Source organism: Papio anubis, chromosome 7, assembly GCF_008728515.1.
Source record: "Papio anubis isolate 15944 chromosome 7, Panubis1.0, whole genome shotgun sequence".
Taxonomy (NCBI): domain Eukaryota; kingdom Metazoa; phylum Chordata; class Mammalia; order Primates; family Cercopithecidae; genus Papio; species Papio anubis.
In genome coordinates, this window is record NC_044982.1 from 143,627,424 (window position 1) to 143,655,292 (window position 27,869).

Sequence of the window (27,869 nt, forward strand, 5' to 3'; positions counted from 1 at the left end):
TTAAAAGGGGAACATGTACCTCTACAATGGAGCAGTACGTGATGAAAACACCTAAGCCAAGCGATCCAACGGCACAACACCAGTCATGGGGTAAACTTACTTTCTGTGCCTTTTAATATGATGTAATGGGAAATAATACCACCTACATAGTATTCTTGCCAAAAAAGTTTAATCCAGATCTAATCATAGGGAAACAATAAATCCAGATTGTGGAACATTATACAGGACAGCTGGTCAGGACTCTTAAAATGTTGACGTCATCCACAACACCAAGAACAACAAAAGGCAAGGGGGATGGTTCTAAATTAAAACAGACTAAAAAGACATGAGAAGAAAATGTAGTATGTGAACACTGATTGGATCCTGGACAGCAAAAAAAAAAAAAAAAGAAGAATAGCTATGAAGGAATTCTGGGGGACAACTAGAAAAATTTGGATATAGTATTATTGAATTAATGTTAGCTTTCTTGGGTGTAATATGGAATTGACGTTCTATAAGAAAATCCCTTTTTATTTTCTTTCTTTTTCTTTTTTTTTTTGAGACAGGGTCTCACTCTGTTGCCCAGGCTGGAGTGCAGTAGCACGATCATGGCTCACTGCAGTTTCGACCTCCTAGACTCAAGCCATCCTCCCACCTCAGCCTCCTAAGTAGCTGGGCCCACAGGGGCATACACCATGCTTATTTTTTTTTTTTTTTGTATTTGTAGAGATGGGGTCTCACTATGTTGCCTGAGCTGGTCTCCTAGGCTCAAGCTATCCACCCAACTTGGCCTCTCAAAGTGCTAGGAACACAGGTGTGTGCCACCATGCCCAGCCAAGAATGCCTTTTTTCTAAAGTGATATAACATGAAGTATTTAGGGGTTAAGTGTTGGGATATCTGTGACTACTTTCAAATGATTCTGCAAAAAAAGTTTGTGTATTTCACATATATGTATAGAAGGAGAAAAAGAGAAATCAAATGTGGGAAATGTTAACAAATGGTGAAACTAAAGGATATACTAGCGTTTGTTTGGGTTTGTTTTTTGTTTTGAGACAGGGTCTCGTTCTATCATCCAGGCTGGATTACAGTGGCGAGATCTCAGCTCAACCTCCTGGGCTAAAGCAATCCTTCTGCCTCAGCTTCCCATAGCTGGGACTACAGGCAGGCACCACACCTGGCTAATTTTTTCATTTTTAGTACAGACAGCGTCTCGCTATGTTGCCCAGGCTGGTCTCAAACTCCTGGGCTCAAGTGATCCCTCTGCCTCAGCCTTCCAAAGTGCTGGGATTGTAAGTGTGAGCCACCGAGCCCGGCCTACAAGTGTTTTGTTACACGTTTCTTTCAACTTTTTTGTAGGTTTAACATTTTTTAAAATAAAAGGTTGGGAGAAAAAGAAATTACAAGAGCTTGAGCATGTTATTTGTAGTATGCTAACTGAATGGAATCTCGCTTTAAAAACATCACATGTGAAGCTATTTACATTTATGCATTTCTGAGTATGTGGTCTGTAAAGTTTGGTCCCTACAAACACAGAACAAACATGTATATACAATATCATCTACATAAGATTTCATATTCCATACACAAAAGTATAATAGAGAATAATTAAGTCCCTAAGGCATGTTCTGGAAAGTTTCCCGCTGTAATGAGGGTTTACTCATGCAGTGGTAAGAGCGGAGATTAAGAGCTGTGAGTGGCCTGGCCAGGTGCGGTGGCTCACACCTGTAATCCCAACACTTTGGGGAGCCAACATGGGAGGATCGGTTGAGCCCAGGAGTTCAAGACCAGCCTGGGCAACACAGCAAAACCTCATCTGTATAAAAAATTAAAATAAGAAAAAAGGAAAAAACAAAGAGAGCTGTGAGTGGCCTCAGGAAACCATCTATTACAATTTTTCAATGAATGTCACAATTTTTTTAAAACAAGGAAAATGGAGAAATGGAAAGATCAAACAGGCAGTCTTTGATCACACTCTACACATATTTTTATGCAGTTGTAATCACAAGATAAATACAATTTTGTATCATTTGTCAGTATATATTTATACAAAATATTTTGCATGTGATAGTACCTATACTTTTAGTGGCTTTATAGTCTATTAAGTGAACATATCATTTTTTAAATTTTCTCCTACTGTAATTTTTCTAATTTCCTGATATAGTACACAACATTGCAATGAACATGTTTGTGTATATAGTTATTTTCTTCTATTAAATAATTTTGTTAGGATAAAATTCCTAAGAGTGGCATCATGGGATTATAAAGCATAAACATTTTTAAGGACCTTCAATTTGAAAATACCAGCTACTCAAATACACATGTTTAGACATAGCAAGCAACATCTGGCACATGTAATGGAATTCCTGCAAGGATAACAAGATCTAAACATTTAAAAACATTGCCTCAAGGTCATCCAGGCAGCTAAATCCTGGTTTTGACACTCAACACTCTATAGCCCTTTGCAATGCCTGAGCCATAATAAAGGCTACATGGGCTCTTCTGCTCATGGAGCTTTTTCTATCCTGGTCATAACCTTCCCAAGAGGGAAACCTGAAATGACCTGAAAACAAAACATGTGAGAACTCAAATAATTTGACCACCCACCTCCACCACCGACTCCCAGTTAAGCCATGACTTACTTTTCCAGTGCACTTCGAACAGGAGGCAACCCCCCACAGCTGTGTTTGTAGACTGTTTCCAGGATTTGACAACCATGAATCTGGAAAATACGGCCTTGTCAAACTGGATTCCATTCTAACAGTCCATGCAAGACAAATTCTTATTCCATATTCAACCAAGAGGGCACAATCTAGGAGAGACTGGGGATAAACTTTCTCCTAAGATTTACATATAGTGGTTCTCAAAGAGGGACCACTCGCCCATCAGCGGCATCACCTGGGGGCTCATTAGACACGCAAACTCTTGGTTAAAACCCAGCACTCAGTGGTTCCACAAGCCCTCCAGGTGATTCTAATGCACAGTAAAGTATGAGAACCACTGCACTTAAAGCAACCAGAATCATTTAGAGTTGGAACACGAAAGCTCTTTATTTCAAATTAAGGTCCAATTCAGTCTACTTCTAAAGTATATACTTTTTCAAAAATCCTCTGCCTCTATGTTCTTCAGACTTTTAATTTTACCACTTTGAGGTATAATTTACCATGAAATTCACTCGTTTTAAGCATACTGATCAACAATTTTTAATAAATTTCAAACACTGGGCAACCATTACCACAATCCAGTTTATAACATTTCCATTGCTCCAAAAAGCCCCTTTGTGCCTGTTTGCAATCAATCTCCATTCTCGCCCCCAGCCTAGAATCTTGACCGCCTGATTTGTAAAAACTCTGAAGAGCCTTGGTACACTAGTTTCTCTACCACCATCCTGGCAGGAAGGAAGATTCACCCATCTGCAATCCCCCTCTTTTCCACTCTCCTTCCCATAGCCAGCAGAAGCTGAAAGCCAACCAAGACGTGCAGCTAGGCCTGACTTCCTTATGCTGTCCTCTTTAGCTCTACTTGCCTAGAAGGTCCCCTTTTATTCTGGGAGATAGTTTAATCTAGTGGTTAAGAGCGCACTCTTTGGAGCTAGAGCTGGGATATAAACCCATTTACTACTATCTGTGTGACGCTGGGCACATCCCTTAACCTACTTAGACCTTTAGTGGATTGTGTGTGATATTGTATTTAAAGCACTTAGCACAGTGTCTAATACACAACAAGTGACAGTAAAAGCTGGATGTTGTTATTTGATGAGGGCAATTAGTTTTGAAGGGCCAATGAGCACCCACTACTGGCTTTGCTGGCACAGCATGAATGTAGCAGAGCACTTGTTTCTACACTTACACAGTTAAAAATGAAGCAGCAATGTGGCAGATTAATTGGTTTACTAGTTATATTAATGAAAATGAACACACCTAATAAGCTAAGGCACAAATAAAAATCTTAAAAAAATGAAGACTTGAACTAAAGATGTTTAATCCATTTGTCCACTTGATTCAGTTGTGGACCAATTCAATAGGACAGCAGATTCTTCTAATATGAAATCTCAAAGCATTTATTCCTCAGAATTATTAACTGCCCAGAAAGGCAGTCTCCTGACTTCTCAATACACCTGATAAAAACTTGTGATAAGAATAGGCTTATTTAATAAACATCTGGCCTTCACTCACTGATCTCAAAATTCTCAGAAAGCTGCCAGCACACTAACTGTAAACCTATTACCTTCTTCCTAAGAATTAACTTTCTGCTTCACACCCAACAGTTCTAAACTCTTACTGCAGGTTCCTCTCACCTGCAAACATCCACAGCATTTTTTTTCTTACCCCAACAACATTCTCGGGCACATCTACTAACATTTCCTCTATCTTCTGGACCAGGAGGTGTTTAAAGACAGAGTCATATTTTTGCATTCCTGACACTTAACGTGATAACCAGGCAGATATTGAATGAATGAATGAATAAATAAAAACTACTAAAAACTAGGGTCTTCGAAAAAGAATGTACAGCAAGATTAATTAGTAATATTTCCTCAGTGCTTAGCAAAGCAAAAGGAATAAGGAAAGTTCTCACCTTTTGACTTTTAATTTGTTCCACTACAACCATCACAGAGGGAAAAAGAAGCTGAAACTGCAAAGTAGAGAATAATTAGAAGGGTATGTAATCAAATGTAAGGGGAAAAAAATCAACTCAGGAAATGCTTTTGTTTCTAAACAGTTCAACTTAAGATAAAATGGCAATACCAAAGAACAGTCAAGATTCAGTATCCTAAGGCAACTGGATGTGGAGGTTCACTGCAGATAGGAAGAGGACGGCAGAGAGAAGCAGTTTCTTTCTTTCTTTTTTTTTTTTTTTTTGAGACAGGGTCTCACTCTGTCACCCAGGCTGGAGTATAGTGGTGGGATCCCAGCTCACTGCAACCTCCGCCCCTGGATTCAGGAGATCCTCATGCGTCAGCCTCCCAACTAGCTGGGACTACAGGTGCACGCCACCACAACCGACTAATTTTTGTATGTTTAGTAGAGATGGCGTTTCACCATTTTGGCCAGGCTGGTCTCCAGCTCCTGACCTCAAGTGATCCAACCGCCTCAGCCTCCCAAGGTGCTGGGATTACAGGCATGTATCACCATGCCCAGTAGGGAAGCAGTTTCTATTTCTGAGGCTGGCATACTTGTTAATACTGATGTCAATACAGAGCAGTAATATTAGCATTAATATCAGACATTAAGTTTTAACCATATTTGGAAATCTTTAAACAGTTTTGATCTAGTAAAGCATACAAAATGCACAAAATATAAAATGTTAGGCGCTGAATCCGGAAGAAAAAAGTTCTCAAAAATAGTATCATAAATTAGATTATTCTAACACTATCAACAGATTGCAAGGCATTTGGTTATTTGGTCAGCATACCTGGTCTAGGGAGTAGTTGACATGTGATATGGAGAGATGGGGATCACCCAGGAACTGCAACAAAACATGCTGTGATTAGGGCTCCACACAAAATATCTCAAATCTATTTGATCTACAAAAATGAGAAGAGAATCTCATGATGGCCTTAGTGTTAATTTTAAGCTATTGAGAACCGATAATTTAATCAGGTTATTAATCCTGATTTTCAGGCCATAAAGAAACCAAGCCAGGGCTCTTAAAACTCACCAGAGTCTGTGCCATGATCTGTAAGCCACTCTGATCACAGGCTGGGCAATCACTGAGAGAACACTGTCCCTTCCAGCCATGCAGGAAATTGCTCACTCTTAACTACCTGACCTTATCAAAGGGCATTTCAGATTCAAGAACATGCCCTAATCCACTATCCCAGAGGTGTTTCCTGTATCTCCTCCTTCTTACCTCTTGTTCCAAATCAAGCAGTGCTTGGCGATAAGGCTGCAAAACAGAATCCAGCCCTGTGCAGAAGGCCCTCAGGTAGATTCCATGTAACCCACCTTGGCCCTGCTGAGATGGATGGTGATCCTGAAATCAAACAAACAGAAGCCAACTTCTCAGCTCAGGCCCTGAAACTTGAGAAAGACATTATCTGGCTTGTTCCTTTTCAGAGTTCTATAAACAAACCAATTAGAGGCCTTGCCTTCACTTGAATATTTCCAGTGATGAGAAATCCATTACTTATTTCACATGAATTACCGATAAATTCACTGAAAGCTTGACACAGCTCCTGCCCTCTAGAGGTGTACACCCACCGAGAACAGGACCCACCTGTTGTTGCACATGGCCCGTGTACTGTTCAATGAACTCAATGAAGCGAATATAGTCTGTGCCGAGCCGGCAGAGTCGATTCAGGACACTGGTCTCACTGGGGTGGAGGAAAGGGAAGTCCTGCGATACCTGTGGGAAGAGGAACACTGCCGAAAACACTGCCAGTCACTGCCTCAACTCTCAGGCACTTCAAATGCTTCATACTACACACTTACCGTTTCTTTCTCAAGATGTCCACTTAAAGGTGTTAAGTTCTGGATAACAATGTATTTCCAAACCAGTTCAAAGGGGTTCCCTATCCCTGACCCAATTATTTGCTTCTTAAATTAGGTAACACACGCTAAATAATTTAAACAATACAAAATAGTGTACATTAAAAATAAGTCAACCACCCCAGAAGCAGCCACTATTACCTACTTCTTAAGCAATCTTCTAGGGATGGTCTATAAGGATATGGGGGTTTTGACGTGGTTGCCACTAAGTCTCAGCAATATTGCTCAAACGGGGGTCTGCAGACTCTGTGGGTTTCTCAGACATATTCTTAGGATTTACAAATTCTCTATTAAAGTTTTCATTCCAGTAAAAATCTAAAATTAAACATACTATTATCTGTAAATGTACCTTATAACTGGCCATATAAATTTAGTGTCCATATTTGCATTTGTATTTTTAATTTAAATGAAACCCAAATGATAGCCTAATATGCTATATATATAAAGGTTTCACAGCAGTTCAGGTAGAAAAAAGTAGTAGGAAAATATATTCCTTCAACCAACTTTTTAAAAACACTGTGGTAAAATGCATATAACAAAATCTACCATTTTAGTTATTTTAAGTATATAGTTCAGCGGTATGAAGAACATTCACACTGTTGTACAACCATCACCACCATCCATCTCCAGAACTTTTCTGTTTGCCCCAAATGAAACTCCGTATCCAGCCCCTGCCAAACACCACTCTGCTGCCTGTGACTTTGACTACTCTAGTTACCTCATACGAGTGGAATCATTCAGGCCGGGAGCAGTTGCTCACGCCTGTAATCCCAGCATTTTGGGAGGCCGAGGCGGGTGGATCACCTGAGGTCAGGAGTTCAAGATGATGAAACCCCACCTCTACTAAAAATACGAAAATTAGCCAGGCATAGTGGTGGGCGCCTGTAATGCCAGCTACTTGGGAGGCTGAGGCACGAGAATTGCTTAAACCCAGGAGGCAGAGATTGCAGTGAGCCGAGATTGCACCACTGCACTCCAGCCTGGGCAACAAAGCAAGACTCTGTCTCAAAAAAAGTGGAATCATTATTTCTCCTTTTGAGACTGGCTTATTTCAGTTCATCCATGTTGTAGCATGTGCCAGAATTTCCTTTTTAAGGCTGAACAATATTCCCTTGTATGTATATACCGCATCTCAGTTACCTATTCGTCCCTGCACTGACACTTGCTTCCACCTTTCAGCTATTGTGAATAATGCTCGGTGAACATGGGTGTACAAGTGTCTGTTGGGTCCCTGCTTTTACTTGTTTTGGGATATACCCTGAAGTGGAACTGCTAGATTATATGGGAATTTTATATTTAATTTTTTTTTTTTTTTTTTAAGAGACAGTTTCATTCTGTCATGCAGACTGGAATACAGTGGTGGGTTCATAGTTCACTGTAACCTCAAACCCCTAGGTTCAACCAATTCTCCCGCCTCAGCCTCCAGAATAGCTAGGACTGCAGGCATGTGTCACCATGCCCGGCTAATTAAAAAATTTTTTTTTGTAGAGATGTAGTCTTGCTCTGCTGCGCAGGCTAGCCTCAAACTCCTGGCATTAACTGATCCTCTAGCCTCACCCTCCCAAAGTGCTGAGATCACAAGTGTGAGCCGCTGTGCCTGGCCTTTATTTAATTTTTTGAAGAACTGCCATACCATGTTCCACAATGGCTGTAACATTTTACATTTCCATTACTATATCCCAGGTACTGTGCTAATACTTTCAGACAAAAGAGTGAACAAAATCAGATGCAATTACTGCTCCAAAGGAACTTAGCATATTATAAATGGATGGATATATAATATGGATTATACGTGGATGCCATTTTTACATGACAGCAAATGTGGTAACAAATAAGCAAAGAAAAATTTTTCTGTTACCGAGTCCATAGAAAATTGATTAGGAATCCAATTAATGTAGATTTTAATGACACAATGCTAATCACTTCTTCAAGTTAGTAACTTAAGAGGTTGCACAACACGGTGCTTAAGAACCTGGTCTCTGGAGCCTGACTGCCTGGGTTTGAATCCCTGAGTTGCCTTTACTTGCTTGAAAGCTTAGGCAAGTTACTATACCTGTCGGTACCTCAGTTTTCATACCTATAAACTGAAGAAAATAACTGTGAGGATTAAATGGCCGGGCGTGGTGGCTCAAGCCTGTAATCCCAGCACTTTGGGACGCCGAGGCGGGTGGATCGCGAAGTGAGGAGATCGAGACCATCCTGGCTAACACGGTGAAACCCCGTCTCTACTAAAAATACAAAAAAAAGAAATTAGCCAGGCGTGATGGCGGTCGCCTGTAGTCCCAGCTACTCCGGAGGCTGAGGCGGGAAAATGGCGTGAACCTGGGAAGCGGAGCTTGCAGTGAGCCGAGATCGTGCCACTGGGGGCGACAGAGCAAGACTCCGTCTCAAAAAAAAAAAAAAGAAAATAACTGTGAGGATTAAATAAGTTAATACATGTGTAAAGCACATGTCCCAAGCACACAGCCAGTGCTCAACACACATAAGCAATTTTATATTATTAACAAGACAGCTCTACCAGTTATCAAGTGATACTACTATTAAAATTGGCATTTGAGTGTTTCTTTTCGGCAGAGTTTTCGAAAAGTTCAATATCTAATTATTCTGAAACAGCACACAACATCTTGAAGTTACTGATACCATTCTATACAACATAGTTATATGAACAGGCTGAGAAATCCTGTATTAAAATAATGGTCATTTGAATTTATTGATTTAGTCATTTTGTTTACTTTTAATTTATAAAAATATTTGATTTTATAGTTGTTTAAGAGCATTATGCTTGAGTTTATAACTAGCTTACGTATATACATATTCAATATAATAAAATAATTTTCATCAACACTTGGCACTCATGACAACTTTTCCCTTCATTCAAGTGTAACAGACACTGCTCTGCAGAAAGTATGTAATTCTTGCTGTCTTTGTCTTCTTTTCTTCCATCAATACCTAAACACCTGCTATGTGGCAGAAACTGTGCTAGGTGCTCCAGGTAGACGAATGAAGAAGACCACTGTGGTCTTCGCTCCCAGGGGCAATCTATGTGGGAGAAAGGCTAAAAACAGGTAACAACGATACATTATGAATTGTGACAAATCCTATTAGAGAAATAAACAAGTTGATGGAGAATAATAGCATCGGGAGGATGCTTTTTTTTTTTTTTTTTTTTGAGACGGAGTCTCGCGCTGTGTCACCCAGGCTGGAGTGCAGTGGCGCGATCTCGGCTCACTGCAAGCTCCGCCTCCCAGGTTCAGGCCATTCTCCTGCCTCAGCCTCCGAGTAGCTGGGACTACAGGCGCCCGCCACCACGCCCGGCTAGTTTTTTGTATTTTTAGTAGAGACGGGGTTTCACCATGTTAGCCAGGATGGTCTCGATCTCCTGACCTCGTGATCCGCCCGCCTCGGCCTCCCAAAGTGCTGGGATTACAGGCTTGAGCCACCGCGCCCGGCCGGGAGGATGCTTAATTTAAAGATGTGCTCAGAGAAAGTTTTTCTGATAAAGTGACTTTAAAGCTGAGACCTTAAGGATGAAAAGGTAGAAAATACCTGATCGAGAATTTTTCATAAGAAACAAAGGAAGGGAAAAGATGAATTACTTGTTGCTGTCTCCCCCACCCCCTCCCTAGCTATCTTTCCTGTACTGTGTTATCTCTTTTTATTTTGAACCATCAGGCACCCACATACTTCCTGAATACTGTCCTCCTATATGCCTGACATTGTACTAAGCTCTATGGAGAAAAGTGAAATATTGAATTAGTCTTCAAAGACCTACAGGTGAAAGATAATTGAAACTCCACCACACAAATCTTCACCTATTTTTTTCAAAAATTCACCTAAACTCTCAAACTCCAAATACACATTCATAAAAAATAACGAAATGAATCTGTTTGATTGATAGGTTTTATCGACTAAGAATGTACCTTTTCTGCTCTTCCACAGTCTATTTGCCAATTCTTCTAAGAATAGGCGTGTCTTGGTGATCAGACGGACCTAGATTTCAATCTTGCCACTACCAGGACTGGCCAGCATAAAGTTCTCTGAGCTTCAGTTTGCTCATTTGGTAACCGGTAGAAACAATACCTAAATGACTAAATTATTGAGAAATTAGATAACATTACTGGAAGTAGAAGCAGGTAAGAGTACTTCAAATACTGAAGCCAGACAGACCTGGGTTCAAAACTAAGCTCTGTTAATTACTAGCTATGTGACCCCGATAGTTATTTAACATTCTAAACCTAGGTTAATCTGTAAAATGGATACAGATGGCTGTGAGGATTAAATAAGATAATACATACGGAACATCATACATTCCTGGTTACACAAAGGCCCCCTACTAAGTGCTTTACCTAGTGCAGAAATTTCCTGGTAAAGGAGTAATGAGGGAAACACCGCAGGCTCTCGATTTCATTTTTTCATTCAACAAACTTTACCGAGCGCTTACCAAGTGTTTGGGAGCTGTGTATTTGGCCCAGTCCTTGAAAACTCAAACAATGCACGTGTGAAAATAAACAGGAGAAAGTACCTCCCACACTTCTAAATCATTCCCCAGCAACTGACACCTGGACCTCAGGCCCTTTCCTCGCCCCGCCACAGGCGGGGCTCTTCCAGGTCTGCCCTCCGTTTTCTAGCGTAGGCCCAGCCTCTTTAGGTGTCACATCAGCCTTGACCCTAAGGGGCTGGCCTCCAGTCACCTGTCCAGGGACGTGTCCCTAGCCCTGGAAGCCCCGCCCGCTAGGTCCCTCAGCCTAGTCCCCCAGGTGCTGACTCAGGTCCGCTGCTCCTGCACTCCCTAGTTCCCGCGCTCTGCGCCGCACAGTACCTGCAGGCCACTCCGCTTGTTCCAGGTGAAAATAGACCCAGGGTACCCGCTCAGAGCCAAGAGCAGTTCGTGGATCATTCCCACAGCGGACCTCGAGTCCCTGGATACTTCACCCCCTCCTCCAGCGCACCTCCAGGCGACCACGAGGGGAGTGCTTCCCCTTCCACACGCGCACCAGCCCCTGGGTCGGGCGGTTTGTGCCGAATCAACCCACCGAGACAATCACTGCGGCAGACCGGACGGGAAGCTGGGAAGGGGTCGCGGCTGAGTTCCGGAAGTTCGGCGGCTCCACTGGGCCCACCCGCTACTCCCGCCCAGGCTCCGCGGAGACTGAGTCGCGGGCGCAGCCCTCGCGCATGCGCCCTCGGTGCCCCGAGCCGCCCGCTCGGACTTCCGGTTTGGGAGCTGTACTTGGGAGGCTGGAGAGCCCGGGCCGGGGTCGGGATTGGACCTCGAGTGGGTGAGACTGGCCCAGAGGCAAGAATGCGAGGGGGCTGAGGGGCAGCTCGAGAGGGAGACACTCCCAGGGATGGGCTGGAGGGCGCCCTCAGGGCGCCTTAGCCGGGTCAGAGGCCTCTGGAGGGACCGCACGACGGCTCTGGGTGACCCGGCCAGAGGGAGCGGAGACAAAAGAGGCCAGAATCCCGCAGCCGCCGCTCCTTGAGCTGAGAGCTCGGTGTCCGCGAACCGGCAGCACCTGGAGCCTCTGGCCGACTCCCGAGCTGGTCCTCAGGAAGCCCGTTACTACTGCCCCTCGGACTGTCCCCAACGCAGTGTGACTCTCCCCAAGCGCACTCGGTCCGCGCTGTGGAGCCAAAACCAGCTTCTCTCCTTGCGCGAGGTTTTCCGACAGGTAGCTCCTTAATCCTTGCTGAGCAACTTCTACTTTTACGCGGGGAAAACAAAGACCCGAGATTCTGGACGTGATTTTTGCCTGGAGTGGGCTTTGGGAGTTGTGCAGCCCGAGGGGGCGGGGCGGACACTGAAGGCCTCCGGAAGGACTGCGGAGGTACTGGGGGAGATGAGCTGCGACCAGCTGGACAGAAGCTTTTTGTTGCCTTCGAGCAGGATGGCGAATTGTCTTTAGATCCTCTCGAGCACCAGCTCTCCTATATGGTTCGGACTCACCGTGCAACATTGGGCAGGGAAATTAAATGGGATTGGATTTGGAGGAGGTGGGAGGGGGCAGACAGTAAGTAGTTTTATTCTCTGCTGCTTCCTGGGGCTGCCCTGAAAGTCAACCAGAAAAGCAGCTTTTGCAAAGTCTATTTACTGAAGATTGTGCTACCTCAGAAGGCCACTCGGAGCACATGGGAAGGCAGGCTAGCTCTGGCAAGACTTTAGACATATGAATGTATTCCTTCTGCTGATAGTGCCATCTTTCTCTGCCCTAGGAAGAAACTCCTCTTACAGAGAGTCATCTGCAGGGGACTCTCCAAGGACATGGGAAGATAGATGTAAGCCCTGGAACCCAGACTCTTAAGTGGAGGGAAGCTGCTTTCTGCTGTTAATGATGGCCAAATCCGCTCTGAGAGAGAATGGCACTAACTCTGAGAGCTTCCGACAGCGTTTCAGGAGATTCCATTACCAGGAGGTGGCTGGGCCGCGGGAGGCTTTCAGCCAACTCTGGGAACTTTGCTGTCGGTGGCTAAGGCCAGAGGTGCGCACCAAGGAGCAGATTGTAGAACTGTTGGTGCTAGAGCAGTTCCTGACCGTCTTACCTGGGGAGATCCAGAATTGGGTACAGGAACAATGTCCAGAAAATGGAGAGGAGGCAGTGACTCTCGTGGAAGATTTAGAAAGAGAGCCTGGAAGACCTGGATCTTTGGTGAGAAGGGAGGGGGAATTCAAAAGTGTGATACTGGGAAGGGGCAAGGGTGGAGGGCTAAATTAAGATATAGACAGGCTTTAAGAGGGACACAGTCTCCTTTGGTGATGCTTATACTTCTGGTCTGGTATAGGTAACTTTTTCAGATAGTGCTTGTCTGGAGATGCTGCCTGGGTGTACCTTCACCTACCCTGTCATAATGAGTTTTTCCTAGTTTCATAGTTTCTTAATAGAGAAGAAAGGGGATTTTGTTTTGTTTTGTTTTGTTTTTTTCAGCCTGTAGGTGGGTTTACTCTTTTGATCATTTCCTTCTGGAGTTTCAGCTGCTTTAAGCTAATGGCAATGGAATAAGATCCTTGTTCGCTTTAACCTCCCCCACCCCTACAACCCTGGCCACGGGTATTAAATAATCTTCTCTGGGAATGCCCCTCATTATGATCTTGCAGTGACAATTAATGGGGGTTGTTTCTAGGTCACAGTCTCTGTGAAGGGGCAGGAAGTGCGCTTGGAGAAGATGACACCCCCGAAATCATCACAAGAGTTATTAAGTGTTCGGCAGGAGTCAGTGGAACCCCAGCCCAGGGGTGTACCCAAGAAAGAGAGGGCAAGAAGCCCAGACCTGGGACCACAGGAGCAGATGAACCCAAAGGAGAAGCTCAAACCTTTTCAAAGGAGCGGTGAGGAGTAGATTCACATGGGAAGATAGACTGCCATTCCAAGTTGGGAAGTAGGGTTGGGGATAGTGAGTGGGTAAGGGATTTCAGGAGTAAGTGGAAATTGCAGAATATGTGGTTGTTGACATGTAGTTTAGCCCTGTGGTATTCTCATATCACCTCCTGATAAGTCCACAAGAGAATGGCTCCCTAGTTTTTATCAGAAAGAACTTGGAATTATTTTATTTCCTCTTGGTAATGATGACAGTAGGTCATTATTTTCTAGATAAAAATTATTTACTTGAAGGCACATCTTCCTTTTGGTTGTTCTCCATCTTCAAATTAAACTATATTTGTTACCTTAAACTTTCCCCCCAGAAGATCCATTCTTTAAACCTAAGTTTTTGTTGCTCTCTATTGGAACCTTTAAGTTCTCCAAATATCATGTTAATTGTGGGGAACTAAATTATGTGTATCATTTTCCTGAAAGTCTGTTAGAAGCTAAGTAAGAATTTTACTTCAGAATCTGCAATGTCTTGTATCAGTATAGCCCAACCTGTGATATTTTTTTTGTTCACTGGGTAACTTCCAGGACTCTGATAACTTTCCCCAATGCCTTTATACCTAGTTGATTATTCTTGTACTTGATTTTTGTAGAACTTGTTTTTCTTCTTTGTAGTCTATTGATCTCCATGTTCTATGCTTTTTTCTGTTACTATTTCACTTAAAATTTGTTGAGGTTGTTTTGAATTCTGATCTTATCCAAGACAACAGCCTTCTCAGCCAGTTTGGTAATGGTCTGTTTAGTCACCCAGATGAAATCCCTGAATCTTACACACAGACTTGGAGAGTTCATCAGTTTTTGAACACCTATCAAGGTGCTCAACACCTTGCAGGGTACTCTGCAATAAGAAAATGTGCCTATCCTCAACTTAAAAACATGATTGAGAACACAACAGCTAACTCTTTAAGTATGGGCCGAACTGAACTGTACTGAAACAGTGCCAGACAATGACTTGCTCAATTGTGTGAGTACCATATGGGTTTGGCAGAGTGGAAGATGAGGGAGAGCTGTAGGTAAGCCTTCTTGAGGGCACTGGGAAATACAGCCTCTTGAAGGATGGGCTGAAATTGGATAGGAGGGAATTAAAGGCACAGAGTGGTGAATAATAGTGTGCTGTGTTCTGGAGGGAAGAGTCTGACAGGAATGGGTATGGTAGGCATTAAGGTTGAGGTTCACCAGGGTAGCATGTGCACTGAGGAAGCAAGAGCCTGCAGTTAGGTAGAACAGTGACTGCTGCAATTATCTGGGTGTGAGAGGATAAGTAGTCTGGACTTGGATGGTGGCAGTAGGAATAGAGAGGAAGGACTACTAAGGTAACCACCTTTAGAACTTGGTGACTGACTGTGAAGGAAACAGATAAGTTAAAGACAGTCTTCTCTTGCCTCCCCCTTGAAATCACTCCGAGTTTAATTCTGTAGCCCCAAGTGAAGAACAATTATTCCCAGCAGTACTAGGACCTGTCTACAAATAGGAAGCTAAGGAGCAACTTGGAATAGAATTATCTGCTCTGAACACACAACAGAATCCTTTCCTCTCTTGTCATCCTGCTCTGGAAAATAAAACATTTCTCATCTTTTGAGGTTTCCTGTATTTTCCCCACTTTTTTCAACCCACTGAACTTTCTGAAAACGTTGCCCTAGAGACTTTGTTTATAATCCTCTTGGATGAAAAAGGCAGGACTGAATTTCAAGATTTTTGTGATAATCAGTCCAAACTATGACAACTTTTGTTTGCTTCCCTGCAAGCAGGATTTCCATTTCCTCAGTCCGGTGTGGTCTCCAGGTTGCAGCAAGGAGAGCCATGGATCCCAGATCTGCTGGGCTCCAAGGAGAAAGAACTTCCAAGTGGCAGCCACACAGGAGACAGACGAGTGCATGCTGATCTGTTACCATCCAAGAAAGATAGAAGAAGCTGGGTGGAACAGGATCACTGGAGCTTTGAAGATGAGAAGGTGGCAGGTGTGCACTGGGGCTATGAAGAGACCAGAACGCTCCTCGCAATTCTCAGCCAGACTGAGTTTTATGAGGCTCTCAAAAGCTGTCATAAGAACAGCCAAGTGTATGGGGCTGTCGCTGAGCGGCTCAGGGAATATGGCTTCCTCCGGACCCTGGAGCAGTGTCGGACCAAGTTCAAAGGTCTCCAGAAGAGCTATCGGAAAGTCAAGAGCGGCCACCCACCTGAGACCTGCCCCTTCTTTGAAGAAATGAAAGCCCTGATGAGTGCACAGGTCATTGCCCTGCCCAGTAATGGCCTGGAAGAAGCAGCCTCTCACTCTTGCCTGGTGAGCAATGATGCTAAGACTGAGGAGCCAGGGCGGAGGGGCTGGCAGCATGAGGAGGGAGCAGAAGAGGCTGTGGCTCAGGAGTCTGACAGTGATGACATGGATCTAGAGGCGACCCCCCAGGACCCCAACTCAACTGCAGCTATCGTGTTCAGAAACCCAGGTGGTAAGAAGCTTTTCTTCTTAGAGTTTTGGAATTCGACTTGGGGAACAAAGAGACTGGATGTAGGGTCAGAAGGCTTAATGTTACATGCCAGCTTTGCCACTTAGGGAACAAAGAAGTGCTTCTCAATTCTTTGTGTGTATTTCATTCTATTTTATGGGAAAATCAGTGAGATAATTGGGAATAAATTTAGATTTTTAAAAGAAATACACTCAGAAAATTCACAGTCCTGAGAAGGAGTATCATTCCTTCCATTTCTTTACTAAACTATTTTTTCCCTGATTTTAAAATCATTGCAGGCTCACTGAGAAAAATGTGGCACGATACTATCTTTAAGTAGAACCAGTATTTATTGAGTACGTCATATGAACTGGATAGTTTACATATTTTATCTTCCCCAGATCTCAAAGTCAGTTTATTATATTCATTTTTACTTAGAATAGCACAGTGAAGAATTGTCCAAAGTTGGGGAAACATTTTTTTATTTAAAAATTTTAAAATATATTTAAAACAGAGACAGGGTCTTGCTGTGTTGCTCAGGCTGGTCTCACTGGATTCAAGCAGTCCTCCCACCTCAGCCTTCTGAGTAGTTAGGACTACAGGTGTGAGCCACCACACTCAGCTGGGAACATCTAAGTTTCCTCTGAGATTCATAGTATACATTGGCATTTTAACAGGATTGAGAAGTCCTACAGTGAGAAAGCTTGTTTAACACTCTATTTAAATATTCTTGCCTATGGAATCCTTTTAAAAGTGTCACTTACTACCATTAATGTAATTGGTACAACTATGCTGTTATGGAAAGAGCACCAAAGTATGACTCAGGAGGCTTAGATTCTAATCCTGATGACCACTAATCAACTGGGTGACCTTGAACAGTTATCTAACCATTCTAAGCTTCCATTTCCTCAACCATAAAATGGGACAAAGCAGGAGGACTACATCGCTAAAGTTGCAGTTCCTTTGTAAGCAGTGGTCTTTTCCTTCTGTTTTTTATGACATGCATGATCTTACTTTAGTTCTGTTCTAGCTTTCTGATCTTTGTGTCTTTTGCTTTTTCATTTCTATTTTTCTTCTTGTTTTCTTCATTCTCTTTTTCCTTTTTTGTTGTGGACACAAATATATGTAGGTTAATTAAACGTGGCACATGTGCTAAATGTTATTTTCATTATCTTTGTTCTCTCACTTCTTTTTTTGAGACAGAGTTGCTCTGTTGTCCAGGCTGGAGTGCAGTGGTGTGATCTCATCTCACTGCAACCTCCGCCTCCCCAGTTCAAGTGATTCTCGATTCTCATGCCTCAGCCTCCCAAGTAGGTGGGACTATAGGTGCACACCACCATGCCTGGCTAATTTTTATGTGTTTTTAGTAGAGACGGGCTTTCACCATGTTGTCCAGGCTGGTCTCAAACTCCTGGCCCCAAGCGATCCACAGGGATTACAGACATGAGCCACTGTGCCTGGCCAGCTTCTTTTTTATATGGCTAAACAGAATTTGTAAATAAAGGTCTCTGTGAAATTGCTAAAGGAGATAAAGAAGCAAAACATTTTATACTGAGTTTGTGGGTTTTGGCAACACGAAGTATTTTTACTTTTTCATCTAGGAGCCTGAGCTTAGGTGAATTCTTTTTTTTTTTTTTTTGAGATGGAGTCTCGCTCTGTCGCCCAGGCTGGAGTGCAGTGGCGCGATCTCGGCTCACTGCAACCTCCGCCTCCTGGGTTCACGCCATTCTCCTGCCTCAGCCTCCCGAGTAGCTGGGACTACAGGCGCCCACCACCATGCCTGGCTAGTTTTTTTGTATTTTTAGTAGAGATGGGGTTTCACCGTGTTAGCCAAGATGGTCTCGATCTCCTGACCTCATGATCCGCCCGCCTCGGCCTCCCAAAGTGCTGGGATTACAGGCGTGAGCCATCGCGCCCGGCCGCTTAGGTGAATTCTTTTGATGCAGATGATAGGACTGAGGAATTCGGGCTGTAAACCTCTGGATTAAGTGGTGCTGAAATTTCTCTTCTGGTGGCAGGTGTACACTGGGGCTATGAAGAGACCAAGACTTACCTTGCAATTCTTAGTGAGACCCAGTTTTATGAAACCCTCCGGAACTGTCACCGCAACAGCCAGCTGTATGGAGCAGTGGCTAAGAGGTTACGGGAATATGGCTTTCTTAGGACCCCGGAGCAGTGTCGGACCAAGTTTAAAAGCCTGCAAACCAGCTATCGGAAAGTTAAGAATGGCCAGGCACCAGAGACCTGTCCCTTCTTTGAAGAGATGGATGCTTTGGTGAGTGTCCGGGTTGCTGTCCCATCCAATGATGGCCAGGAAGAAACAGCTTCTTGCCCCATCCAGGGGACCAGTGAGGCCAAAGCTCAGACGCAAGCCGAGGCGGCAGACGAGACCACAGAGGAAGATTCTGATGATGAAGAAGATACCGAGATACTCCCAGGGGCTGTCATAACCCGTGCTCCAGTGTTATTCCAGAGCCCCCGTGGTAAGATTCTTTCACTGTTATGGTACAAATAACAAAGGGAAGACAATGGGACTTAGGAAAAATATCAGATTGAGGAGAACTGGTCTCTACACCCAGCTTTCAGGATTCTTCTTGTGATCACCCATATTTCTTGTCTATTAAAGCAGCTCACTGAGGGGATATAAATTATTTATGTGACTTGCCTCCTCTCACTAGAGCATCAATCTGAGATAGCTGCACATTGTAAATCTGCTGTGATTTATTCATGAACTGCTAGGTTTCCAGCCAGTTTACCAAGCAGGGATTCTGAAAGCTCACATTTCTCAAGTAGCATGTCATGTACCCCATAGTAGGATGAAGTTGATTTTAAAAGTTCATTCTCTTTTATGTAATGTTTTCTTCTAGTTCCAGCTCATATACCAGCTGTATGTCTGCTTTATTCACGTTTATGAAAACCTGGTAACTCTTCTTCACTTTTACGAATCTGAGGTTCCTGAGAGAACTGACCCTTTGAATCTTAGTTGCTAGATAAGAAAAAAATACTTCACAAGGGCTTCCCTCCTTGTGAGAAGAATTCTGATTTCAGAGTCATATATGTGTATGTATGTGAATCTGGGCTCTGTTGTTTATTAGCTAAGTGACTTAGAGAAAGTTACTTAAGTCTGGGCACAGTGGCTCACGCCTGTAATCCCAGCGTTTTGGGAGGCCAAGGCTGGCGGATCACCTGTCAGGAGTTGGAGGCCAGCCTGGCCAACATGGCGAAACCCCATCTCTACTAAAAATACAAAAAATTAGGTGTGGTAGTGTGTGCCTGTAATCCCAGCTACTCGGGAGGCTGAGGCAGGAGAATTGCTTGAACCTGGGAGGCAGAGGTTGCAGTGAGCTGAGATTGCGCCACTGCACTCCAGCCTGGGCAATAACAGTGAAAAAAAAAATGTTACTTAACCCCCAAGTTTGCTTATATATGAAGACGTACCTCACAAGGTTGAAGTAAATGAGGTACTATGCACAGTGCCTGGCACATAGTAGCCATTTAATAAATAATAGTTTTCATTTTCATAAGCCTTTAAGATCAACATTCTTTAATGCTGTTCCCTGGAATATCAATTCCATGGGGTATTAATATATTCTACTAAAAAATAACTTCTAGGTTTGGGAAGATGGTAAATACCCCTCTTGGAGGCTCACAATACATATTCACATATTTAAGCATCTTAAGATTTATTTAATCTAGTTAATATTTCATGAAATATCTCATAAGACTAGGCTTCTGGGTGGAAATACTGTCTCAGTAGGTACAAACATGGGTTGATACTCAACATGCTTTTACTCCTAGATTTAGAATAGGGAATATGGGATTCAGAGTTTACCTGAAATATCTGAATAAATGCAAATTTGCATAGCCTAGGCCCAAATAAGCCAGGCATTTGGTTCTTAAGACCTTTTAGTTCTTTGAAAGACACTACATATTTTTATATCCTGTTTTTACTTCCAATGTATATTGGAATGTGAGGGGAAGGGGACTCATGAAGCTCCTCTGGATATAAAAGTTTCCAAAAATGTTTTCCTGAGCATGTCCTTCTAAACCTTTTAGTTACTGGTGAAGAACATGAATAAGAATACTATGACAGACCCGAGATGTGGCAAAAATATGTATTAGAAAGTGTCTTTCCTGTAGAAACATGGAAATTATTTTATCTAAAACCTGGTGAATTTTCTGTGCTGTACTGAGAGGATTTTCCAGAGATCCTAGGTGATCAAGAGGAATTAAGAGTACATATTAATCAGACCCTATGTAGATGAGAAGCACATGATAGGTTAACAAGTAGAGAAGTAAAACATTGGGATTTTAATAAGATAATGGTAGTTATTTGGGATCTAGGGCTCCCTAAATTTTATCTTTAATCATCTGGTGTAATGCTTGTTTTTCCCAAGTTTTACATTCCTGTGGCACATATGATTAAGAAAATAGATGACTTCTAAAATTCTATTTTACATCAGGTTTTGAAGCTGGATTTGAGAATGAAGATAATTCAAAACGGGATATTTCTGAGGAAGTGCAATTGCATAGGACATTACTTGCAAGGTCTGAAAGGAGAATTCCCCGGTATCTTAATCAAGGTAAAGGCAATGAGAGTGACTGTAGATCAGGAAGACAGTGGGCAAAGACCTCAGGGGAGAAAAGAGGAAAACTGACACTCCCAGAGAAGAGCTTAAGTGACGTCTTAAGTCAACAGAGACCTTGCTTGGGAGAGAGACCATATAAACATCTCAAATACAGCAAAGGCTTTGGTCCGAATTCCCTTCTCATGCATCAGGAATCCCACCAGGTGGAAAATCCATATAAATGCGCTGATTGTGGGAAAAGCTTCAGTCGGAGTGCACGACTCATTAGACACCAGAGAATCCACACTGGAGAGAAACCTTATAAATGTCTTGACTGTGGAAAAAGTTTCCGTGACAGTTCAAATTTCATCACCCATAGGAGAATCCACACAGGAGAGAAACCTTATCAATGTGGTGAGTGTGGGAAACGCTTCAATCAGAGCTCAAGCCTTATCATTCACCAGAGAACCCACACAGGAGAAAAGCCCTATCAATGTGAAGAGTGTGGAAAAAGCTTCAATAACAGTTCTCATTTTAGTGCACATCGGAGGATACACACAGGAGAGAGACCCCATGTGTGCACTGACTGTGGAAAGAGTTTCAGTAAGAGTTCTGACTTACGTGCACATCATAGAACCCATACAGGAGAGAAACCCTATGGGTGTCATGACTGTGGCAAGTGCTTCAGTAAAAGCTCTGCCCTTAATAAACACCGAGAAATCCATGCACGGGAAAAGCTTCTGTCACAGTCAGCACCTAAGTAAGCCCCTGAGGATATATAAAGGAAAGAGGCTCAATAAATGTATTGTTTAGAAAGTCTTCCAGTAGTGAGATCCATCTCCTATTCTGTGTCCAGCTAGCTTAGGAAATTCTCTAGGATTTATGCCACTGTTCCTTGTTTTTCCTGATCTAGAGTCAAATCCCCAAGGCAGTCTAAAGAATGAAAGGAAGATTTTAGTCCCTCTCCTTGCCTGCATCTGAACTGATGGATAACATCTTTTCCCTCTCAGTGCCTATGGTGTTCCCTTAATATAAGCAGAGAGGACATGGTAGCAGATCCTATGAATTTGATAAGCATCCTTCTTTACTCATTCTGTCATGCAGCTGCATTTTGACAGGAAAAACCCATTACATTTCAAGAAGAAGTTGTGAGACTTTGCTCATTAGGTGGGTCTAGCTCTTTTTTTTTTTTTTTTTTGAGACGGAGTTTTTGCTCGTTGCCCAGGCTGGATTGCAATGGCACAATCTCAGCTCACTGCAACCTCCGCCTCCCAGGTTCAAGTGATTCGCCCGCCTCAGCCTCCCAAGTGGCTGGAATTACAAGCATGCGCCACCATGCCCAGCTCATTTTGTATTTTTAGTAGAGACGGGGTTTCTCCATGTTGGTAAGGCTGGTCTCAAACTCCCGACCTCAGGTGATCCGCCTGCCTCTGCCTCCCAAAGTACTGGCATTACAGGCATGAGCCACCGCACAGGGCTTTTTTTTTTCGAGATAGAGTCCTGCTCTGTCACCCAGGCTGGAGTGCAGTGGCGTGATCTCGGCTCACTGCAACCTCTACCTTCTGGGTTCAAACAGTTCTTCTGCCTCAGCCTCCCAAGTAGCTGGGATTACAGCCGCCTGCCACCACACCTGGCTAATGTTTGTATTTTCAGTAGAGATGGGGTTTCACCATGTTGGCCAGGCTGGTTTTGAACTGACCTTGTGATCTGCCTGCCTAGGCCTCCCAAAGTGCTGGGATTACAGGCGTGAGCCACTGCGCCCGGCCCAGCTCTTCTTTATACAATAATTGAAATGCTAACATGAATGACTCTTCCTGCTCACTTAAACCTGTGCTCAAAATGACATATTTGTCAGGCACCCTCTTCATTTACCTTAAAGAAGGAGAGTTTAATGTCCATCTTTGATTCTGCCCTATGAATCGTCTTGTCAAGAACAGGTGTTCTTATGCAGAAACAATGAAAACCTTATACTGAAGTGTGAACCCTGGATTTCTTAGTTTCTTCCGAGTCCTAGAAGAAGGGTTGGAACAGAATAATACATTTACAGGATTTAGTTTGGTTTTCTTTCTGTACAGTCTCATCTGAATTTCATCTGTCCCTTGTGGTCCAGAAGTTCCACAGAGCAAGGCAGCTGGAAGTGGTGACAGGTAAAGCAGTTAAAACTGCCAACAGGAACTCATCCATATTCCACACACCTAGTATAGTGTTATGCCCTCCACAGGCACTTCCCTGCAATAAGTAGAAGCCACTGCCACATTCCCACGTATTGGGAAAATGGACTACTGTGTGCAAACAGGCCCTTCACCCTAATAGCAGGGAAGATGGATTATCTTTGGCCAGTGGAGCTGCCAATCTAGACATACACATTCAGCTGAATACAATTAAAAGCAGTTCTTTAAATGCAAATGTAATTACTCATCTTTATGATACAATAGTATTGAATTAACTGCCCATATATTCAAAGTATGATGAGCCCTGTATAGCATAAGGTCAGCAGGTCCTCTCCTTGTCCTTACAGTCTAAAGCAGATGACACTGACATGGACAAACAAGTGCACATGCATAGTTGCAGCAGTTTTAGAGAAATCTAGAAAGCTAGGTAGCAACACTATGCATAAATGTTGTGGTCCAATGCATTAGTTTGCTTTAACAAAAATCCAGGAGGTATTTTCTTCTCTTTATTCAGGAAGGCTTCATGAAGCAGGAAGTGTTTAAAGGAGGGAAGGTTACTGGTTAAATTAGGATAGGAAGAACCTTCCGTAACTAGTTGCAAAAGTGAGTGCTGGGTGGGTTGAGGAATGGGAAAATGGGGGAGCAAGGTGTTTTGTGTAGATGGAACAAAAGGCAAAGGATATACTGTAAGGAAGGCCAGATAAAGCTTGGAGTAGCATGAGAACTTGAGGAATAGTATGATATGGGCTGTGCAGCAGGCAGAGAGAATCACCTTAGCTGAAACATGGGTGTTAGGAGCAGACCATGAGGTGGCAGTCCCATCATCTATAGTAAATCAGGTACTATGCTATAACTATTGATAAGGAAACAGCTGACTGACACTGGAAGAATAAGCAGTTTAAGGGGACTAGCTCCAATGGGAGACAAAGGTCAGAAATCGTAGTAACTGATGAAGATATTTTGATGAGCAGGTGAGAAGAAAGATAAACATGGCCAGATGGCCAAGGCCTGGGATAAATAGCTGTTTCACATTCAATTAGAATTCTGTGGCTGGAATAAGATCGGGGAGAGCAGCAGGAAGATACAGTATTCTGTAATTCATAGCTTGTTGTATTAGAGATTAATTAGGATTCTAGTGTTGAATCTTAGTACAAAAAAATCTAATATTTATTAGGAATTAAGGGAAGATGGTATTTCTGTTATGTTGCCTAAGCAGACAGGAAGCTATAAGAAACCAGTCTGAAGCAGTGCCTCAGGATCTGAGATGATTTAGGAAGTGTGCTGTAATGTCAAAAAAAAATATATATATATATATATGTATGTATATATATATAGTCTTTAGTGTATCTATGTATAGTCTTGTGGGAAAAGCATTGGTTGGGGTGTCAACAGATATTCTGGTTCCAGATGTCTTGTGTGTAAGTTAACCTGCCTCCATTTCCCTTTCTGTAAAGCAAAATAATGTTTACACCTAATCTGTCTCTCAGGGATACCATATTAATAAAAATTATGTCTATAAAGTGCCTGGTGTTTCTTCAAGTGAAACACATATATATACACACACACACACAAATTACAATCAAGTTGTGGATGGTAGGAAAAGATCAGTCTTTCTTTTTTTTAGCTCCCTGTGTGGGTTTACTAGAAGTATGCTTATCTGAATCTTTACATTCTAGAAGGAGGAGTAAGTCAGATTGTGGTAAAAGGGGAATTAGAATGCAAATCCTTCCTTTGTATCTCTAGCCATATCCACAATAAATTAGGACCCAAGATAACTGGGCATGCAGAGACTTATTTTTTAAATTTTTATTTATTTTATTTTTTAGAGACAGGATCTCACTCTTGCCCAGGCTGGAGTCAGTGGTACCATCATAGGTCACTGCAGCTTCAAATTCCTGGGCTCAAGCGAGCCCCAGCCTCCCCAATAGATGGGACTACTGGCATGAGCCACCACACTCAGCTCATTTTTTAAAGTTTTGTATTGATGAGGGGTCTATGTTGTCCAGGCTGGTCTTGAACTCCTGGCTTCAAGTGATCCTCCTGCCTCAGCCCCCCCAAGTGCTGGGATTACAGGCACGAGCCACAGTAACCAACTCAGCTGAGTCTTACTTTAAAAGACCCAGAACCAGCTGGGTGCGGTGGCTTATGCCTGTAATCCCAGCACTTTGGGAGGCTGAGGCAGGTGGATCATGAGGTCAGGAGTTTGAGACCAGCCTGGCCAAAATGGTGAAACCCCATCTCTACTAAAAAATACAAAAATTAGCTGGGTGTGGTGGCGGGCACATGTAATCCCTGCTACTCAGAAGGCTGAGGCAGGAGAATCACTTGAACCCGGGAGACAGAGTCTGCAGTGAGCCAAGATCATGCCACAGCACTCTAGCCTGGGTGACAGAGCAAGACTCCGTCTCAAAAAAAAAAAAAAAGACCCAGAACCAACACTCCAAACTCCAGATGAAAAGAATGTGCAGAAGGAATAGGGCAAGGGCCAACTTGCTTACCAGGTGAAAACCCAGTTCATCTCAAACTACCTCACAAACCATTACATGCTGCCCAACGTGCCATTCCTCAGGATGGAAGCAGCAAAACGTATCTTCAAACTTTGTGAGAAAGAAACCAAGCTCACTGTTGGGCATCTCTGCACCTCTAACTTTTTAACATCAGTAAAGCCTTTGTGGGAGAGATGGGGTGGCATGTGCAGCAAAGGATGCAAAAAATGTGTATTAGCAGAAGCTGGACAATCCTGTTCACATCAGTTGTTTCCTTAGCGCCATTACTTTTCTTTTCCCCCATACTATCATTTTTCCTTTTATTGTTTGTTCTCTATGGCCAATGCCATAGAATGTAACATGTTTTTGCCATTCTCATTTATTGTAATCTGAATGTAGACTCTTGAGTCTTGTCAACGTAGTATAGCACTATTTTTATGGTGACCAGGTAAGAACAGGATGATGAGGTAAGATTGTAAAGATACATCAGTTCTTTCCCCATTATTCAATTCAAAATCCAAAACGAAGACTTTACTCCTATACACTCAAATAGCTATGTAATGACATGCATGTCTCAAAAGTTTTGACATATAAAATGTTATGTAGAATTCTTTGAAACCAGGTGCTTAAACTACCAGGTGTGTGTGTGTGTATTTTTTAAGAGCTTAAATTCTTCCTTTCCTACCACACCCAACATGGTGCTCTTTTAGAAACAAAACTTTGGAACAACTAGAAGTCAGGTTCAACACTAGAAACAGAAGTCCAATGTACCTCAGAGCTCAAAAAGGCTCTGGAGAGCAGAACTTCACTGTGGTCAAAGAGTAAAGTAAAAATATTAAAAAGAAAATACATTGATTCCCAGTTGACTCAGTTCAACCTGTATAACCCAATAGATAAATCAGGGAAGTAATTTTAAAGTCCTCCATAATTAATGAGTTCCTCAAATTATTTAAGTAGAATTTAATTTACAAATATTTTATTGACATCTTTCTTAAATATAGTACAGAAACCAAAGATACTCACATCATTGTACACAGTGAGGTCTATATTCCAATAACTTATGCTGTGAGTCACCAAGCACCTGAATATTTCTTAGGCCTCACATATTTCTGGTTGCCCAAAGTTGGCATTTAAGAGTTTTTAACAGATAAATGCAGGAGCAACATTTACAGAGACTAGGCCAAATTCTAATGAACTTAGTGCTCTTGATGTGGAACTAGTGTAGGCAAAATGAAGCTGCATTCCAGGTCAGTCCCATAATACTTCACCTCTGGGTTCATTTATGTACAGATAAGACACAAGCTATATATGGTCTTAGCAACAGAGAGAGTGAAAATAGCAGCTATGGTGGTGACCAGGTAAGTCTGGGATGGGGCTTTGAAGATGCAAATGGTATGCATGTACAGGGTTACCTGGTATTAACAGTAGGGGGCAGGCGTACTTTCCAAAATGCTAGATCACTGAAGGAATCCAGGAAATAAGGTTTCAGAGAGTCTATTCCAATCTACATACACTGTATACAGTTTTTGTAACTTTTAATCTTGATATAATTTCAAACTTACAGAAAAAGTTCCAAGAGTACAAGAAACTCCTGTATACCTGGATTCACCAACTATTTATATTTTGCCTATTTGCTTTTCATTCTCTATGTTTGTGAATGTGTGTGTATATACACTTTTTTTTTTGTTTTTTGAAACAGGGTCTCACTCTGTCACCCAGACTGGAATGCAGTGATCTGATCATGGCTCACTACAGCCTTGACTTCCTGGGCCCAAGCCATCCTCCTACCTCAGCTTGTTGAGTAGCTAGGAATACCGGCATGTGCCACCATGCCTGGCTAAGATTTTTTATTTTATTTTATTTTATTTGTAGCGATGGGGTCTCCCTATGTTCTCCAGTCTGTTTTGTTGTTTTTTTGAGATAGTCTCACTCTGTTGCTCAGACTGGAATACAGTGGTGTGATCTCAGCTCACTGCAGCCTCGAACTCCCAGGCTCAAGTGATCCTTCCACTTCAGTCTCCTGAATAGCTGGGACTACAGGCATGGGCCACCATGCCTAATTTTTTTAAAAAATGTTTTTTTGCAGACGGGGTTTCCCTATGTTGCCCAGACTGGTCTCGAACTCCAGGATCCTCTTGCCTCAGCCTCCCAAAGTGCTAGGATTACAAGTGTGAGCCATGGTGCCTGGCCCACATGTTTTTTTAAAAAAAAATTCAATATTTCACCGTTAAATTTGATGTTGGCTGTAGTTTTTCATAAATGCTCTTTATCAGCCAATCCACATAAATTCTAGAACCTCAAACAAAAAAACTTATGCCATCCCTTCCCTCCGTTAAGAGTAGCATGACTTTTATAGTGTGAAAAGAATTTC

At 42.7% G+C, this 27,869-nt stretch overlaps 3 protein-coding genes across 14 annotated transcripts in view; 1 reads left to right on the forward strand and 2 right to left on the reverse strand.

Annotated features, from left to right (window-relative positions):
• The window catches only part of TUBGCP4 (tubulin gamma complex associated protein 4), a 35,881-nt gene extending 24,265 nt beyond the window's left edge, over positions 1–11,616 (reverse strand). For 5 of the 8 annotated variants that reach the window (XM_031667737.1, XM_021940266.2, XM_021940268.2 and 2 more), the window contains exons 1-6: positions 11,285–11,604; positions 6,194–6,322; positions 5,828–5,950; positions 5,390–5,443; positions 4,553–4,609; positions 2,620–2,699 (exon numbers count right to left, since the gene is read on the reverse strand). In XM_031667737.1, coding sequence (XP_031523597.1) covers positions 2,620–2,699; positions 4,553–4,609; positions 5,390–5,443; positions 5,828–5,950; positions 6,194–6,322; positions 11,285–11,362 — 521 coding nt within the window. In that variant the 5' untranslated portion in view covers positions 11,363–11,604. Of the gene's footprint in view, positions 1–2,619; positions 2,700–4,552; positions 4,610–5,389; positions 5,444–5,827; positions 5,951–6,193; positions 6,323–11,284 lie in introns of all 8 variants that reach the window. The other 3 variants (XM_009210029.4, XM_009210028.4, NM_001168962.1) reach the window with 2 other exon arrangements.
• Positions 11,617–11,640: 24 nt separating this feature from the next.
• On the forward strand, positions 11,641–24,532 carry ZSCAN29 (zinc finger and SCAN domain containing 29). Of its 5 annotated transcripts, none has more exons than XM_009210025.3 (6): positions 11,641–11,744; positions 12,679–13,112; positions 13,585–13,789; positions 15,578–16,276; positions 18,292–18,756; positions 20,737–24,532. In XM_009210025.3, exons 2-6 carry the CDS (start codon positions 12,795–12,797, stop codon positions 21,603–21,605), a joined length of 2,556 nt encoding a protein of 851 aa, XP_009208289.1. In that variant the 5' UTR covers positions 11,641–11,744; positions 12,679–12,794; the 3' UTR covers positions 21,606–24,532.
• The window catches only part of ADAL (adenosine deaminase like), a 33,697-nt gene continuing 24,469 nt past the window's right edge, over positions 18,642–27,869 (reverse strand). Inside the window, exon 12 of the mRNA XM_021940264.2 lies at positions 18,642–18,770. Coding sequence (XP_021795956.2) covers positions 18,768–18,770 — 3 coding nt within the window. The 3' untranslated portion in view covers positions 18,642–18,767. The remainder of the gene's footprint in view (positions 18,771–27,869) is intronic.

What these genes read in the sequence shown, in the direction of transcription:
- ZSCAN29 (XM_009210025.3), top strand. Translation starts at nt 12,795, where the DNA reads ATGATGGCCAAATCCGCTCTGAGAGAGAATGGCACTAACTCTGAGAGC. An exon ending in CAAACCTTTTCAAAGGAGCG is followed by an intron (nt 13,790 to 15,577) that starts GTGAGGAGTAGA and finishes CCCTGCAAGCAG; the next exon opens with GATTTCCATTTCCTCAGTCC. An exon ending in CGTGTTCAGAAACCCAGGTG is followed by an intron (nt 16,277 to 18,291) that starts GTAAGAAGCTTT and finishes TTCTGGTGGCAG; the next exon opens with GTGTACACTGGGGCTATGAA.